The sequence below is a fragment of the Hyperolius riggenbachi genome, chromosome 10, assembly GCF_040937935.1.
Source record: "Hyperolius riggenbachi isolate aHypRig1 chromosome 10, aHypRig1.pri, whole genome shotgun sequence".
NCBI lineage: Eukaryota > Metazoa > Chordata > Amphibia > Anura > Hyperoliidae > Hyperolius > Hyperolius riggenbachi.
Window position 1 is genome coordinate 47,554,745 of NC_090655.1, and position 17,746 is coordinate 47,572,490.

At 47.4% G+C, this 17,746-nt stretch overlaps 1 protein-coding gene across 3 annotated transcripts in view; it reads right to left on the reverse strand.

The window, feature by feature from the left end:
* Positions 1-17,746, reverse strand: part of LOC137534985 (centrosome-associated protein CEP250-like) — an 88,079-nt gene that overhangs the window by 40,543 nt on the left and 29,790 nt on the right. For all 3 annotated transcript variants that reach the window (XM_068256743.1, XM_068256742.1, XM_068256741.1), the window contains exons 4-8: positions 16,083-16,141; positions 13,934-14,099; positions 9,143-9,249; positions 2,775-3,986; positions 1,043-1,187 (exon numbers count right to left, since the gene is read on the reverse strand). In XM_068256743.1, the coding sequence (XP_068112844.1) occupies positions 1,043-1,187; positions 2,775-3,986; positions 9,143-9,249; positions 13,934-14,099; positions 16,083-16,141 (1,689 nt within the window). The remainder of the gene's footprint in view (positions 1-1,042; positions 1,188-2,774; positions 3,987-9,142; positions 9,250-13,933; positions 14,100-16,082; positions 16,142-17,746) is intronic.

Genomic DNA, 17,746 nt, shown 5'->3' on the forward strand with positions numbered 1-17,746 from the left:
AAAATGACTAATATATTACATAATTACTCGGTCCCTCTTGGGTATCAAAAATAGAAAAAAAACTTTATTAAGGATTGGCATATGCTTGGCAACTCAGCTATAAAAACGATTAAAACTGGCCATAATGAGCGCACTTACACACACCCCACATCCTGACGAAGCTCGCAAGGGGCGGGCGCAACACGTCGAGGGGCGGGTGCAAATCCCGCAGCCAGTGAGCGCATCTAACCAGCCGCGGCTGCAACAATATGCATGGTGGTCTGGCGTCAGCTCCTTGTTAAGGCGAATGCGGATCAGGTAGAGTGGACATGCTGACCACTGAATACTGAAGGGTGCCGTTTGCTTATTGGAGGCTCATATACTCATAGGGGACCTGGTCGGCACAGTCTAGATTGCTGGACGGTGGACAGGAAAACACACGTGTGGTGAGATCATAATATGCCGGCATGAAGTATTGTTAACTGCTTGCAAGCTGAAGACTAACACTCACGCTTACTGCTGCAATAATCCTCTCCCCCTCTCTGAAGTTAAAGGACAGTATTGGTACCGGTACTAGAAGGGGTGAATGAGTGGGGTTGTATGCATGTGGGGTGTGTGTAAGTGCGCTCATTATGGCCAGTTTTAATTGTTTTTATAGCTGAATTGCCAAGCATCTGCCAATCCTTAATAAAGTTTGTTTTCTATTTTTGATACGCAAGAGGGACCGAGTAATTATTTAATATATTAGTAATCCCTTTCCACTTGGTCACTCCCTTAAAAGGTGTGGGTACATTTATGAAGGTGGTGGTTGAGATAGGCAGCAACCATATTAGACGTACACAATAAAAATGACACCACATAACCAAAGTATATAATGATCAGCAATGGCATAGCTGATACCCAGTGCTAAGTCCTCCTGTGTTGAAATCACAGATACACCAACCAATACGCCAGATACACCAATCCCCTGCACAGCACACTCACAAGTCATCACAAGAAAGCTCTGAAGACAATGACATTGTGGGTCACACTCAGCTGGTACAGCTCCTCCAGGTGAGGCTACCTTATGAAGTGCATTCTGAAGACCACAGTTCTCATCATGGAAGAGATCAGACTCCAGTCGAGAGCGCAGCAGCTCCTCACGTAGCAGCACAAGATCTTGGAGGAGGTCCGATCGTTCCGATTCCACAGCCTCCAGCGAATGCTGGCTTCATAGATGGGACAGAAAAGAAGGATGCTTGAGATACACTGTTACGGTCACAAATAATCTGTGGACAGCATGAATATCAGGTCAACAGGAGACCCCATTCCAGATGCTTCAAGAGGGCAACATCACTGGGCCGGGCTGCACAGAGATTAGCCTGTACTTTTTTTTTTAACTACATTGCATCATTCTTATGCAGTTTACAAACCACGCACCTTATTTTAAACTATGAAACAGAAGAGCTAATCACCCTTTGAACTTCCCTGCAGTAAAATCTTATCTGAATTCTTTGATGTAAAAGTGCTTCAGAAAAAAGCACTGTAGCTGACCCAAAAAAAAGTTTCACTTACCTGGAGCTTATGCCAGCACCCTGCAGCTGACCTGTGCCCGCTCCATCCTGGAACGATCATCCGGTCCCACGCTGTGGCTCACTTTCGGTGACTGAGCCTGTGGCCGGCCACTGGGCCTGCGGGGGCCTCTGTAACGAGGTTTTCACATACTGCGCAGGACACTCCTGGCGGCGGGAGCATGGACAAGGACATGAGCAGCCAGGACCACGCAGGCGCAGAGGAATGCTGACTTGTAAGTTGGCGAAAGTGAGCTACGACGGGGACTGGAGGATTGTTCAAGGACAGTGCAGGCATAAGTCGACTGCAGGGGGCTAGCAGAAGCCCCAAGTAGGTGAGACTCTTTTCTTTGCTAATAATGTTCTATTTCTTAGCTGTACTATACATACATAATATCAAATATATCGGCGCCAAGGAACAATGGAACCACCGCTGAGAAGAACAATGTCCAAAAGTTCAGAAGTCAGGCATACATCAAAGGTCAGCACAGGTTTAGAAAGTCATTGTATGTAGGGAATGATAAATTCTTCACCACAATCTATCAAATGCTCAGAGGTAGGTATCCGCCAAACATCAAAACAAGAAAAGGCATACCAGCTCCCAACAACCCACATTATAAGGTTGTAAAATGGCTCAGGTCACAGATAACGTCCAGGGAACACCGGACGTCGTGAAGATCCAGTGGACATCCGTATGGAGGTAAAGTTTCAGGAATTTATATAGGAAAACAAAAACTGCAATATCTAAGCGTAACCCGTTTATTTAGATAAAATGTCTTTAAAAGGCAGTAGATATAAAAACAATAACTAACACATAAGGGGCCCATAAACTGGGAACCCCGGAAGACGTCTGATGTTCCCTGGACGTTATCTGTGATCTGAGCCATTTTACAACCTTATAATGTGGAATGTTGGGAGCTGGTAAGCCTTTTCTTGTTTTGATGTTTGGCGGATACCTACCTCTGAGCATTTGATATATTGTGGTGAAAAATGTATCATTGCCTACATACAATGACTTTCTAAACCTGCGCTGACCTTTGATGTGTACTATACATACAACTGATTATCTCATAAGTTTTTCACTTCAGATTCCTTTTAAATAAGAAAATAGTAACTTAAAGATGTATCCTGTCTTCATGGAAGTGCTTCCTATACAGTATAAAAAAAAAATTAAAAAAAATGATGATTTGTCAACATAGATGAACAGATGTAAATTAAACTTATTGCCTTAATTGTGGTACTCACTGACTTTGCAGTAGCTCCTCCTTCATACTGTGAGCGCGAGATTCCTCCTCCATTTCCCTCCTCTGCAGTTGTGACCGCAGAAACTCCGCCTCCAGGGAGCAGCCATCCAGCTCTGACCTTAAAGATAGAACTTCCTGTTCCAGTTCTTCAATGTGGTGCTTATTCAACTCTATTTCCCGCATAGAGGACTCCAGTTTTAACTTTAGGATTTGTGTTTCCTGTTGTGACGTCTCCAGCTGGGACTTCAGAGAGTTAACTTCCTGCCCAGATACGTCAGCAAGGGATGACAATGAAGATAGTTCCAGTTTTGATAGCTCTAACTGGGACCTCAGGGACTCTATTATTTCTGTTGTTGAATTATCTTTCTCTACAGTATCATCCTGTGACTTCATCATGCTCACTTCCTGTGCCGAAGTCTCGTGATGTGACATCATCAATCTTGTTTCCTCTTCCTTTTTCAACTGCGACCTCAGCAAACTTACTTCCCGTTTTGCTTCTTCAAAGCTTGAGCTCATGTTGCTTGCTTCCAGCTTGGCCGTTTCTAGCTGTGACCTCATCATGCTTGCTTCCTGTCCAGTGGTCTCTAGCTGTGACCTCATCAGACTAGCTTCCCTTTCTGCTGCCTCTAGCTGTGACCTCATCAGACTGGCTTCCCGTTCTGTTGTTTCTAGCTGTGACCTCATCAGACTGACTTCCTGTTCTCCTTTTTCGAGTTGTGACCTCATCAGGTTACTTTCCTGATGAGCCCTCTCTAGTTGTGACCTCATTAAGCTTGTTTCCTGCCCCAACTCTTCTAGCTGTGACCTCAATACGTTTACTTCCTGTCCTGATGCCTCTAGATGTGACCTGTGCAAGCTTACTTCCTGTTTTGCAGAGTCAAGCTGTGACTGGAGCGAGGTTAGCACTGTGTCCAATGTCTGTACATTCAGCCTCCTCATAGAATCTTGCAGGGCTTCTCTTTCCAGCCTTATAGGCTGTTCTGTGTGTCTAGATGTCTCCAGTGATGAGAATGTATTAATCTCCATGGAAGTGTTCCTTTCTTGCTCAGACCCCTGTGTTGTTTTCTGCCCATGATCCCAGGTGACAATCAGGTAGCTTGGGGGCTCTGAAGGTCTGTGTGGCCCCTGTGGACGCCAGGAGATGAGTGAGGAACAGGAGGTTTGGAGTAGGCGGGAACATCTCGTCCAGTCAGCACGTACAGCAGATAAATCTCTGTCAGGATAAAACAACAGTTAGCTTGCATAATGTAATGGCCCATCTAATAAAATTATTAATGAGAGTACACCACAGCATTTTAATTTTAAGCCTTTCCAATCCTTTTTCCTGATCACCTATGACCTCCTCCCCCCCACACACACACAATCTTTTTTAGTGCTGTAGACAGACGTGGGTGATCGGGATAAGCTGTGGTGATAGCAATCTGGAGGGTCTGTACCTCCATGCACTAAAGCGATGAGGTGACCCAGCATCAGTGGTGAGGGGCTGGACCAGCACCAGATCCCGTGTTGTAGATCCGCCCCCACTATTGCATGTGGCCCAGCAGAATTGTGTTATAACGCTGCTTTGTGTGCTGCTAGAGAGGACTTTGCCCAACACTTTGATCCATATAAGGTATTGCCGTGACGGAGTAAATCCTGCAGCGACGCCACTAGTGATTTCCCCCCAAATGCGCCCACCTATTATTTATACTACGTGGCGCTGTGGCTGGGCATGGAGTCGGATGGGGATGACACTGATGCAGAACATTATCCAGCAACAGCGCCATCTAGCAACAGCCACTTTTCCTATGTCGGACTATGTCCACCATTGGACCTACAGAGGAAAAAAACACGGTCAGATGCTACGAAATAGGATTGGCAAGGGTGGCAGAGAGGAAACAGGGTAACCCACAGTCTGTGTTCTATCTGGAGAACCTGCTTTGCCAAATCATTTGACTACAATGAGTCTGGAGACTTAGAGGGGATAGAGAGATTTTAATATCCTATGGAACTTCTTTATAAAGTAGCAAGAGTGAAAAGAAACTTTGGCCTGTTTAAAAAAAAAAAAAAAAAAAAAGCTAATAACATTTTGTGATACTAGAATAACACCGAGGAGTAGCAGTGTTCCTTCTTTGGTCATCAGCTCTCATTATTAGACAAAGACACAAGACAAGACAAATAAGACAAATAACATTTATATTGCGCTTTTCTCCTTGCGGACTCAAAGCGCCAGAGCAGAGCAGCAGCCACTAGGGTGCGCTCTATTGGCAGTAGCAGTGTAAGGGAGACTTGCCAAAGGTCTCCTACTGAATAGGTGCTGGCTTACTGAACAGGCAGAGCCGAGATTCGAACCCAGGTCTCCTGTGTCAGAGGCAGAGCCCTTAACCATTACACCATCAGCCAACTGCTATTATTATTATTATTTATTGTATTTATAAAGCACCAACATATTACGCAGCGCTGGACATTAATTTAGGTTACAGACAAATATTTAGGGGTGACAAACAGCAATATGACAATACAGGAATACAAGAAAACCAGATCACACAGCACAGTACGAGTACAAGGTAATGCTTAGTCAGTCACTGGATGGAGCACGGAGATTAGGCAAGTTAGGTTCACTCAGATGCATAGCATGGGTGCACAGTAATGGAGGTGCATGATCAGATAGGACACAAAAGGAGGAGGACCCTGCCCAAATGCTATCTAGAGGGGAGCCGCCCTGGTGGAGTGATGGGAGGAGTGGATAATTCTGGCTGCCGCATTCATGATGGACTGCAGTGGGGCTATTCCGGTCATAGGGACACCAGACAGAAGGGCATTGCAGTAGTCGAGGCGGGAAATTATGAGGGCATGGATGAGGAGTTTGGTGGTGGCAGAGGTCAGGAAAGGGCGAATCTTACAGATGTTACAAAGGTGGAAGTTGCAGGACTTTGTGAGGTTTTTAATGTGGGGAGTGAAGGAGAGTGTGGAGTCCAGGGTGACACCCAGACAGCGGGCTTGAGAGGTAGGGCGAATGGTAGTGTGGTTAACAGTGACCTGCACATCTGGGAGGTCCAGGGATGACCGGGGTGGGAAGATCATAAATTCCGTTTTGTCTAGATTTAGTTTCAGGAACCTAGCGGACATCCAGGAGGAGATGGCAGATAGGCAGGAGGAGACCTTGTCCATGATAGTGGTGGATATGTCAGGGGTGTGGAGGTAGATTTGGGTGTCATCTGCATACAGATGATAGTTAAAACCCATGGAGGAGATAACCTTGCCAATGGAGGATGTGTATAGGGAGAACAGTAGGGGGCCAAGGACCGAGCCTTGGGGGACTCCCACTGAGAGGTGGTTGGGGGTGGACGAGGACTCATTGAAGGAGGTCGTGAAGGAGCGGTTGGAGAGGTAGGATGAAAGCCAGTTCAGGGCGAGATCGTGAATGCCCATGGATTGGAGGGACTGGAGGAGTAGGGGGATGATCTACTGTATCAAAAGCTGCTAAAAGGTCAAGGAGGAGGAGAATGGAGTATGTACCTTCAGCTTTAGCTAAGGCAAGGTCATTGACCACTTTGGTGAGAGCCGTTTAGGTTGAGTGGGCAGGCCGAAATCCAGATTGCAGTGGGTCTAGTAGTGAGTTGGCATTGAGGTACTGGGTCAGGCGTTTGTGAACCAGACGCTCAAGGAGTTTTGAGGCGAAGGGGAGGAGGGAGATCGGGCGGTAGTTGGAGGGTAGCGAGGGGTCGAGGGAGGGTTTCTTGAGCAGAGGCAGTACTGTGGCCTGCTTGAAGTCTGAGGGGAAGGTGCCTGTAGATAGGGAGAGGTTAAACAGGGTAGTCAGGACTGGGGCCAGATCCGTGAAGTGAGACTGAAGTAGATCAGAAGGGATAGGGTCAAGGGGGGAGGTAGTGGTATGGGAAGTCTGCAGTAGGTGGTTGACTTCCTCAGTGGTAGCAGGAGTGAAGGAGGTGAGGGGAGGATAGGGTGGAGGAGGAGTAGGTTGTGAGCGGGTGGGAGGTGAAGATTGAAGATTGGATATTTCCATGACGGCTGGATAGGATGGATAGGGTCACATGACAAATGTAAGTTAGCAAGAGAAAACTCCACTTCCTCACTAAAAGAAATGGTCCATCCGGTAGGTGGGAGGATGTATAGTTAGTGTCAGTAGCGACTGTACCGGCCTTTAAAGCGGGATTGTCACCATAAAAATCAAATTTTAACAGCAACTGGTCTGAGTATATTAAGTGATAAAGATGCTAACCCTGCATTCAAAACTTTTTCTGCTGTTATGGTTTGGCGTTATCACATACCTTAGGAGCACTGGCCCTTTAAGTGCCATTGCCAAACAGTTGCACGCTGGGGGTCCTTTTATCTATAATACATTCCTTATCTTCCTTTTATCTATAATACATTCCTTCTCTTTCCTCCTTCTAATGACTTAAAGAGAACCCGAGGTGGGAATTACTTTTACTATTGGGGCACAGAGGCTGGTTGTGCGCACTAAGACCAGCCTCTGTTGCCCCATCGTGTGTCTCCATGTCCCCCCTGCTCGCCGCTATACCCCCCGCATTGCTGGCGACACGCAGCGTGTCGCCAGCTCAATGTTTACCTTGCGCTGTCAGTCAGCGCTGCTCCCCTGCCTCCTCCGCATCGGCGCACCCGCCCGTGTCCCTTCCCTCCCGCTGATAGGAGGGAAGTGACGCGGCGGGTGGCGCCGATGCGGAGGAGGCGGGGGAGCGGCGCTGACTGACAGCGCAAGGTAAACATTGAGCTGGCGACACAGCCAGCAATGCGGGGGGTATAGCGGCGAGCAGGGGGGACATGGAGGCACACGATGGGGCAACAGAGGCTGGTCTTAGTGCGCACAACCAGCCTCTGTGCCCCAATAGTAAAAGTAATTCCCACCTCGGGTTCTCTTTAAAGGGGAACTGAAGAGAGAGGTATATGGAGGCTGTCATGTTTATTTCCTTTTAGACAATACCAGTTGCCTGGCAGCCCTGCTGATCCTCTGCCTCTAATACTATTAGCCATAGCCCCTGAACAAGCATGCAGCAGATCAGGTGTTTCAGTGGTTCAGACTTATAAGTCTGATCTGACAAGACTAGCTGCATGCTTGTTTCTGGTTTTAATCAGATACTACTGCAGAGAAATAGACCAGCAGGGCTGCCAGGCAACTGGTATTGATTAAAAGGAAATAAACATGACAGCCTCCATATACCTCTCTCTTCAGTTCCCCTTTAAGACAGTGCACTTCCTAGTATAGACCTCAGTGGGAGTGTCTGAAGACTCTGGGAGGAGGGCGTGTAACGAATACACAATTAGCAAGGGGAGAAAAAACTGAGGGAGGAAATGTCAGGAGGTCAAAGGTAACAAAGATGGAAACTGCCTAGAATAGGATGCTCGGCTTTTCCTTTATAAAATTCACAGGAATCATAATGCGGACAGTGCAATACATAAGTTATGTAAGTAGAATTAGTATTTATCTACTTATATATGTGTTTTTTTATTTCTAGGTTAGCATGGGTGTCACTTGTTCCTAAAACTTAATCACTCTACAAATATATACAGTATAATATCGTTATCATAAACGCCAATGGACCAGGAAAAGTGGTTTGCTATATCAGAAATGTACCTAGAAATGGCCCAGCATGCCCTGGTACATTCTCTGCTGCAAAGGAGCAACACTGTCCTCCCATTGGTGGTACAGTACAAGCACTTGCACATTTGGTGGGCTACAAGGTTAAAGAGGAGCCGTCAGCCATACTATCTTGGGGAAAAAAAAAATTATATATATAATATCAGGGAATCTGCTTGGCTCAGTGATTACAGCCTTTGACAGCACAGTCATGGCAACCACTTGGCTCAGTGATTTCCGCCTCTTACAGCCCAGTCAGGGCATCTGCGTGGCTCAGTGATTACAGCCTCTGATAGCACAGCCCAATCAGGGCAACCACTAGGCTCAGCGATTACAGCCTCTGAGGCCTGGTGCACACCAGAGGAGTTTTTCTGAGCGTTTTGAGTTTTTAAATCTGCTGCTAATGTTATCCTATGTGTCTGTGCACACTGGAGCAATGAGGTTTTGTAAAAAAAACCATAGCATTACATTGGGAAGAGCTTTTGAAACCTCTAAAAGCTCTTCCCAATGTAATGCTATGAGGTTTTTTACAAAACCTCATTGCTCCAGTGTGCAGAGACACATAGGATAACATTAGCAGCAGATTTAAAAACTCAAAACGCTCAGAAAAACTCCTCTGGTGTGCACCAGGCCTGACAGCAGTCAGGGAATCTGCTTGGCTCAGTGATTACAGCCTCTGACAGCACAGTCAGGGCAACCACTAGGCTCAGAGATTTCAGCCTCTTACAGTCCAGTCGGGGCTACTGCTTATCTCAGTGATTTTTGTCTCTCACCTTTCTGTCGCAGTTTTCAGTTCCCGAAAAAGGCGTTGAAATGAGACAACCTCAGTCCAGAGACGCAGGAGGCGGGAGTGTTCGCCTTGTATGCGGCTGTTGTACAGCTGGGAGAAGGAAGAGATGAGAGCACAGATCAGACCCAGCAAACTGCTCAGTCAACAAAGTAGACAAAAAAAAGGGGGAGGGATAGCAGTCACTCCATCCCCACGGCTACGCATGTCACAGCAGGGGGGTGGGTTCAGAGATGGGGGAAATAAGAAAATTAGCAGCAATTGTAAGTCTGCAGCAATGAAGCCAGCAGCAACTGGTTGTGGCACCAGTTATTTTACATGTTTTATTTTAGAAATAAACTTAAAGTGTACCTGAATTGGAAAAAAAGAAAAAAAAAAGTGCCCCAAATAAAGCTTTCCCCATCCCCCTCGCCTCCACCGATCCAGCGCATGCTCCCGTCTGTAAATGACTGCGGCTGCACAGGACACCTGCACAGGAGCACTGAGGTGGTCTGGATCGGCTTTTTACGCCGGGTCCAAGTAGCTACAGTGCAGGCACAAGGGCCCATATGCAATTCACTTTCTCACCTGAGATTTCTCCTAGGAGATAATTTTTCGATTTAAAATAATTTTCCAGCACTTTTCAATTTAAAAAGTACCAAAAAGTAGGTAAAAAAGTACTAGCAAAATTATTTTCAGTATGTTCTTGCTTTCTGGTGGCTTAAAAGGCATTTTATGGACAAGTTTAAAATTATCACCTAGGAGAAAACTCTGGTGAAAAAGTGAATTGCATATGGGCCAAGGATTCCTCTGCCTGCACATTGCATCTGCACTTGTTCACAGACAGGAGTGCGGCCACGAACTTCCATCGGGTCCTGCCATCCAGCGGAGGTGTCGAAGAGGATGTGGGAAGCCTATGGAGAATCCAGAGGATTCTCTCTACCGAGGTAAGTATCTAACTTTGTATTTAACTTTTTCCCCTACAGATCTCACAGGTTTGCTTTAACCTCCCTGTTGGTGATTCTTTCCTGATTTTACGGTACAATTTTTTAAATGTGCTTTTAGACTCTAAAAGCAGGAAAAAAAACATACTGCAGAGATCAGTAGCAGCAGCCCCTGCACAGTCTCACCTTCCCAGGATTACCAGTCCCAGCAACTTTTTCCTTTTACTCCGAGTCAGACTCAGGGTTACCGCCAAGGTTAAAGGACTACTGAAGTGCAGAGGATATGGAGGCTACCTTATTTATTTTCTTTTAAGCTGCTGCCGATCCTCTGCCTCTAATACTTTCAGCCACAGCCCGAACAAGCATGAAGCAGATTAGGCGTTTGACATTATTGTCAGATCTGACAAGATTATCTGCATGCTTATTTCTGGCTTTTCAGACACTACTGCAGCCAAATAGATCAGCAGGGCTGCCAGGCAACTAGTATAGCTTAAAAGGAAATAAATATGGCAGCCTCCATATACCACTCACTACAGTAGTCCTTTAAAGGATACATCCAGGCTCCAAAAAAAACAAAATCTACTTACCTGGGCTTCCTCCAGCCCCTGGCAGCTGTCCTGTGCCCTTGCCGCAGCTCCGGTGGCTCCCTGTCTTCTCCACTGCAGAAGCCGACCTCACCAGGTCGCGTTCAGGGTTGGCTTCTTCTGCATTCCACTGCGCGGGTCACGTGGTCTGGCCGACATCATCAGGATTGTACTGCGCAGGCGCAGAATTACTGTGCCTGCACGAAGACCGAGAACCACCGGAGCTGTGACGAGGGCACAGGACGGCTGCCAGGGGCTGGAGGAAGCCCCAGGTAAGTGGGTTTTGTTTTGTTTTTGGAGCCTGGACCTTCAGAGAATCTGTATTGTTAAAATCACACAAAAGTAAACATACCAGTGTGTTAGGGGACATCTCCTATTACCCTCTGTCACAATTTCGCTGCTCCCCGCCGCATTAAAAGTAGTCAAAAACTGTTTTAAAAAGTTTGTTTATAAACAAACAAAATGGCCACCAAAACAGGAAGTAGGTTGATGTACAGTATGTCCACACATAGAAAATACACCCACTTCACCAACAAAATTGTCTCCATCCGCCAAGAAATATCCAATCTCCAATCTTCACCTCCCACCCCCTCCCAACCAGCTCCTCCTCCACCCTATCCTCCCCTCACATCCTTCACCCCTACTACCACCGAGGAAGTCAACCACCTACTGCAGACTTCCCATACCACTACCTCGCCCCTTGACCCCATCCCTTCTGATTTACTCCAGCCTCACTTCACGGAATTGGCCCCAGTCCTCACTACCCTGTTCAACCTCTCCCTATCCACAGGCACCTTCCCATCAGACTTCAAGCAGGCCACTGTACTACCCCTGCTCAAGAAACCCTCCCTCGACCCCTCGCTACCCTCCAACTACCGTCCTATCTCCCTCCTCCCCTTTGCCTCAAAACTCCTGGAGCGTCTGGTTCACAAACGCCTGACCCAGTACCTCAATGCCAACTCACTCCTAGACCCACTGCAATCTGGATTTCGGCCTGCCCACTCAACCGAAACTGCTCTCACCAAAGTGGTCAATGACCTTGCCTTAGCTAAAGCTGAAGGTAAATACTCCATTCTCCTCCTCCTTGACCTTTCAGCAGCTTTTGACACAGTGGATCATCCCCTACTCCTCTAGTCCCTCCAGTCCTTGGGCATTCACGATCTCGCCCTGTCCTGGCTTTCATCCTACCTCTCCAACCGCTCCTTCACGACCGCCTTCAATGAGTCCTCGTCCACCCCCAACCACCTCTCGGTGGGAGTCCCCCAAGGTTCGGTCCTTGGCCCCCTACTGTTCACCCTATACACATCCTCCATTGGCAAGTTTATCTCCTCCATGGGTTTTAACTATCATCTGTATGCAGATGACACCCAGATCTACCTCCACACCCCTGACATATCCACCACTACAATGGACAAGGTCTCCTCCTGCCTATCAGCCATCTCCTCCTGGATGTCCGCTAGGTTCCTGAAACTAAATCTAGACAAAACGGAATTTATGATCTTCCCACCCCGGCCATCCACAAACCTCCCAGATGTGCATGTCACTGTTAACCACACTACCATTCGCCCTACATCTCAAGCCCGTTGTCTGGGTGTCACCCTGGACTCCGCACTCTCCTTCACTTCCCACATCCAAATCCTCACAAAGTCCTGCAACTTCCACCTTCGTAACATCTGTAAGATTCGCCCTTTCCTGACCTCTGCCACCACCAAACTCCTCATCCATGCCCTCATAATTTCCCACCTTGACTACTGCAATGCCCTGCTGTCTGGTCTCCCTATGACTCGAACAGCCCCACTGCAGTCCATCATGAATGCGGCAGCCAGAATTATCCACTGCTCCCATCGCTCCACCACGGCAGATCCCCTCCTAGAATCCCTCCACTGGCTTCCTATCCAGTCCAGAATCAAATTCAAGATACTGTGTCTGACCTACAAATCTGTCCACAAAACCTGTCCAACCTACATTTCCGATCTTACTCAGAGGTACACACCTAGCCGCTCACTCCGCTCTTCCAATGAACTTCGCCTAACCGCCCCCCGCATCACCCAGTCCCATGCACGCCTCCAGGACTTCTCAAGAGCTGCTCCAACACTATGGAACTCCCTACCTCCACCCATTAGGGCAGCCCCCTCCTTCAACATCTTCAAGAAAGCCCTCAAAACTCACCTTTTCACTCTGGCCTACTACCCCTCACAAGTGCTCTAAACCTACAGCTGAACTCTGGTCCCCTACCGTTCGTGTCCTTACCTCTCCCTTTAGATTGTAAGCCTTTGGGCAGGGTCCTCCTCCTTTTGTGTCCTACCTGATCATGCACCTCCATTACTGTGAACCCATGCTATGCATCTGAGTGAACCTAACTTGCCTAATCTCCATGCTCCCCTCCAGTGACTGACTAAGCATTACCTTGTACTCATACTGTGCTGTGTGATCTGGTTTTCTTGTATTCTGTATTGTCGTATTGCTGTATGTCACCCCTAAATATTGTCTGTAACCTAAATTAATGTTCAGCGCTGCGTAATATGTTGGCGCTTTATAAATACAATAAATAATAATAATAATAATAATAATACACAAGCAGGCTGTATACAGCCTTACTTCTGAATCTCAAGAGATCACTTGTGTGTGTTTACCTTCTGTCCCCAGCTTCTCTCATGCACTGAACATTACAGGCTTCCTGCAGACAGCTCTACCTATGTCGTTAATTCCTCAGTATGTGACAGACAAGCTCCTTTCCCAGCCTCCAGAGGAGGATTTTTATCCAGCTCTCTTCTATCACTGATAAGATAGCAGAGAAGCTGCTGGCTTATGTAAATAAAACACACACTGGAGTGTGCATAGAGGAACAGTTCAACACTGAAGAACTTGGCAGCCTTCCAGACACAGGCCGACAAGTCTGACAGGGGAAAGATACATTGATTTATTACAGAGATGGTTATAGTAGAAAGAGCTGCAGCAGGCCAGATCACATTAGAATAGGTTTAGGAACTTGTAGGAAGGTAGAAAAAACGTTGTAATTTTTGTTACAGAGTCACTTTAGGGTTAGGATCATTGAGAGAAAGGCAAGGATGGGTCTATGTTTATGGTTAGGCACAGTCACATAAAAGTTAGGGTTAACGTACAAGGGGACAGGATTTAAGGAAGTGTCTGTGGAAAGGACAGACATCCCAGGCACTCCTTGCAACTAGGTGCTAGGAGGACACTTGATTGTTGATGCTGCAGCCAAAAACCAACCTGAACAGTTGTGCACTGCCAACATTTTCCTCTTACCTCTTTCTCAAGCAGCCATTCTCCTTCCTTCCTTTCCAATTCCTTTATGGCCCCTGACCAATCAGCTGTTAGCTTTTGCAGATCTTCCCCCAGCAGCCTATTGGCTTCTTGCGTGTGTGTCAGATCATCCCTGAGCAGAGCATTGGTGGAAGCAAAACTCTCACACCTGTAGAAGGAATGGGGCGAAACTGTGATGCCGGACAGGCCAAATTCCACCACCGGTCAGAGCTGGGTACTCTGTTTATACAATACTGTAACATATAACGAAAACATGAGGATAACTCTGCATGCATTGAGATATTTGTAACGCAAGTATTTCTAAGTAGGGACTACCTGTACACTGAAATATCCCATATACCATGTGCAGTAAGCACAGTGGCAACTGCTAATCAGTGGCTGTTACTGCTGCTGGCATAGTGGCAGCTGCTAATCAGTGTCTGTTACTGCTGCTGGCATAGTGGCAGCTGCTAATCAGTGTCTGTTACTGCTGCTGGCATAGTGGCAGCTGCTAATCCGTGGCTGTTACTGCTGCTGGCATAGTGGCAGCTGCTAATCAGTGTCTGTTACTGCTGCTGGCATAGTGGCAGCTGCTAATCAGTGGCTGTTACTGCTGCTGGCATAGTGGCAGCTGCTAATCCGTGGCTGTTACTGCTGCTGGCATAGTGGCTGTTGCTAATCAGTGGCTATTACTGCTGCTGGCATAGTGGCAGCTGCTAATCCGTGGCTGTTACTGCTGCTGGCATAGTGGCTGCTGCTAATCAGTGGATATTACTGCTGCTGGCATAGTGGCTGCTGCTAATCAGTGGCTACTAATGCTGCAGTAATGGCTGATAACCTACAGGCGAACAAAGGGGGAGGTAGAGCAGTGACATAAGGTGGCCCCAGCATACCGGCTGCATAGATTTAAAGGGAAGGTTCAAGCAAAAAAAAAAAAATGAGTTTTACTTACCTGGGGCTTCTACCAGCCTCATGTAGCCATCCTGTGCCCTTGTAGTCACTCACTGCTGCTCCAGTCCCCCGCTGGCAGCTTTCTGACCTCGGAGGTCAGGGCCACATTGCATACATTTTTACGCATTCCAGCTAGTGCAGGAACAAAAATTTACGCGTTGCACCACTAACACGTAAAAATGTATGCGTTAATGTTCCTGCACTAGCGGGAATGTGTAAAAATGTACGCAATTCGGCCCTGACCTCCGAGGTCAGAAAGCTCCCAGCGGGGGACTGGAGCAGCAGTGAGTGACTACGAGGGCACAGGATGGCTGCATGGGGCTGGTAGAAGCCCCAGGTAAGTGAAACTCATTTTTTTTTTTGCTTGGACCTTCCCTTTAAAGGAGGCCCAAAGGGGAGGGGGAAAAAAAAGTTTCACTTACCTGGGGCTGCTACCAGCCCCCTGCATCCGTCCTGTGCCCTTCGCCTTTCCTCAACCATCCTCCGCTCCCCTGCTAGTTTTGTTTTTGCGGACTCGGAGGGCCACTGCGCCTGCGCGGCCCTGGCCACAAATATCCTTCTTCCTACTCTTACTATTGCAGAGAACGTAAAGAAGGATATGCGTGGCCAGGGGCACGCAGGCGCAGTGGCCCTCCGAGTCTGCAACGAAACTAGCTGGTGGCGGGGAACGGAGGATCGTTGAGGAAAGGTGAAGAGGGCACAACAGCTGCAGGGGGCTGGTAGAAGGCCCAGGTAAGTGAAACTCATTTTTTTTCCTTCCCTTTCGATTTCCTTTAAAGGGCAACTGAAGCAAGAGGGATATGGAGGCTGACATATTTATTTCCTTTTAAGCAATACCAGTTGCCTGGCTATCCTGCTAATACTCTACCTCTACTACTTTTAGCCATAAACTCTAAACAAGCATGCAGCAGATCAGGTGTTTCTGACATTATTGTCAGATCTGAAAGATTAGCTTCATGCTTGGTTCTGGCATTATTCAGACACTACTGCATCCTAATAGACCAACAGGACTGCCAGGCAACTGGTATTGTATAAAATGAAATAAATATGGCAGCTTCCATATATTTCTCACTTCAGTTGTCATTTAACAACTGTAGAGAGCTTTGGGGCCACAAGAAAAGGCTCAGCGGGCCACATTTGTCCCCCGGGACAGACTTTGTACATGCCTGCTATAGGATGATCGGGGGGCTCTGCTACTCACCTGTGCTGCTCTTCCTCCAGACTCCGCAGAGCTTTCTCCAACTCTAACTCTCCACGGCTCTGAACAACAAACGTGACATCAGCATAAGGAAGAACTCTACTGGGCATGTAACCACAACTCTATTGTATACACAACTTATTTCCATAATACATTCACTTTAAATCAAAGACTTAAAACCTTGTGCAGACTATGAAAAGTAAGTAATCCTAACTAAAACTGAAAAGTAAGACTTAGGGCCCTTTTACACCAGCTGTGCTTCTGGTTGCGTTTGCGATTTTGCAATTGCACTGAGATTACCATGTTGTCCTAGTGACCTTGCAATTGCCACATTGCAGTACCCTTTTTCCACCGATGCGGTTCGAATTTTTGCCAATCGCAAAAGTGTTGCATGCTTCATTTTTCCCCATCAGGAATCATAGTAGCAGACGCGCCTGCTGTAAATAATGGAAATTGTGATTGCCTCACAGCTTGTTTGCTACTTAAGGCCCTTTGCACACTTGCGCGCTGTGTCGCCCCGCGTTACGTTTCCCCGCCGCAAGAGCCATGCAAGTCTATGGAGACTTGCACAGTTCACACGATGGGACGCGGAGCACCGGAAGTATCAAAGTCTCCACATTCGACGCAAAATCTGCAGCCCTTTATTGCAACGGGCGACACAGCAAGTGTGCATGACAGGAGCTCGGTGCATTATAGCACACATGCACGGACCGACAGGAATCCCAGCAGGAAGTATGTCACTAGCTGGGGGATGGCGATATGCATGTGACCCTTTTGCAGCAAGGTGGAGCAGGGTTATATGAAGGCTGGTTTCTAAGGTGTGATGCGGTGGTTGTATCACCACTAATGGGTGTGCAATGGGCCTAAAGGTTTGGTGCACAAATCTATATAGCATATGTCTTCACTTTGAAATTGCAATTTAATATGTTTTGTCAAGTTTAGTCTGTGGTGGCTATAGCATTTTTTTCCAGGTATCTTGATTGAAACACCATGCTACGTTGTGTAACATTACATTTACAGACAGAGCTTCAATTCAAAGGCTGTTCGATAACAAAAAGCAAGCCGTTAAAGTACAGCATTCGGTATTTTAGACTTGTGTGTGTTAATTCATCAATATTTTCACAGGTCCGGTAATTTACGGAAGCCCATTGACAAAATCCTTGTTCGGTAACGGTTCTCCATGCAGTGAGGGCATTACAATAAAAAGAGGCATCCCCAACATCCCTTTAGATGTGCATGTTATACTGCCTCTGCTCGCTCTGAATCTGTTCTGACTCATTAGTCTAAAGCTGGCCATACACTGGCCCGATTTGCCGCCGTTTCGACAGCAGATTCGATCACTGGGATCGAATCTGCTGCCAATTGTTCGCGCTACACGCCGAATTTCGATCCATTTCGTCCGATCCCGTCGATGGCTCCGTGCTGAAAATTACCGTCAATCGGCCGCGGGTAGGGAGCACGTCGCTAGCGGCGTTCGAGTACCCGACGACCGACGCAACAGAGCCGCATACATTACCTGCTCCGCCGGCACGACTACCCCCGGTCACCGCTGCTCCGTGTCCGCGCTGGTCTCCGGCATGCTTCAGTTCCTCCTGCCCGGCAGGAAGTTTAAACAGTAGAGGGCGCTCTACTGTTTAAACTTCCTGCCGGGCAGGAAGAAGTAAAGC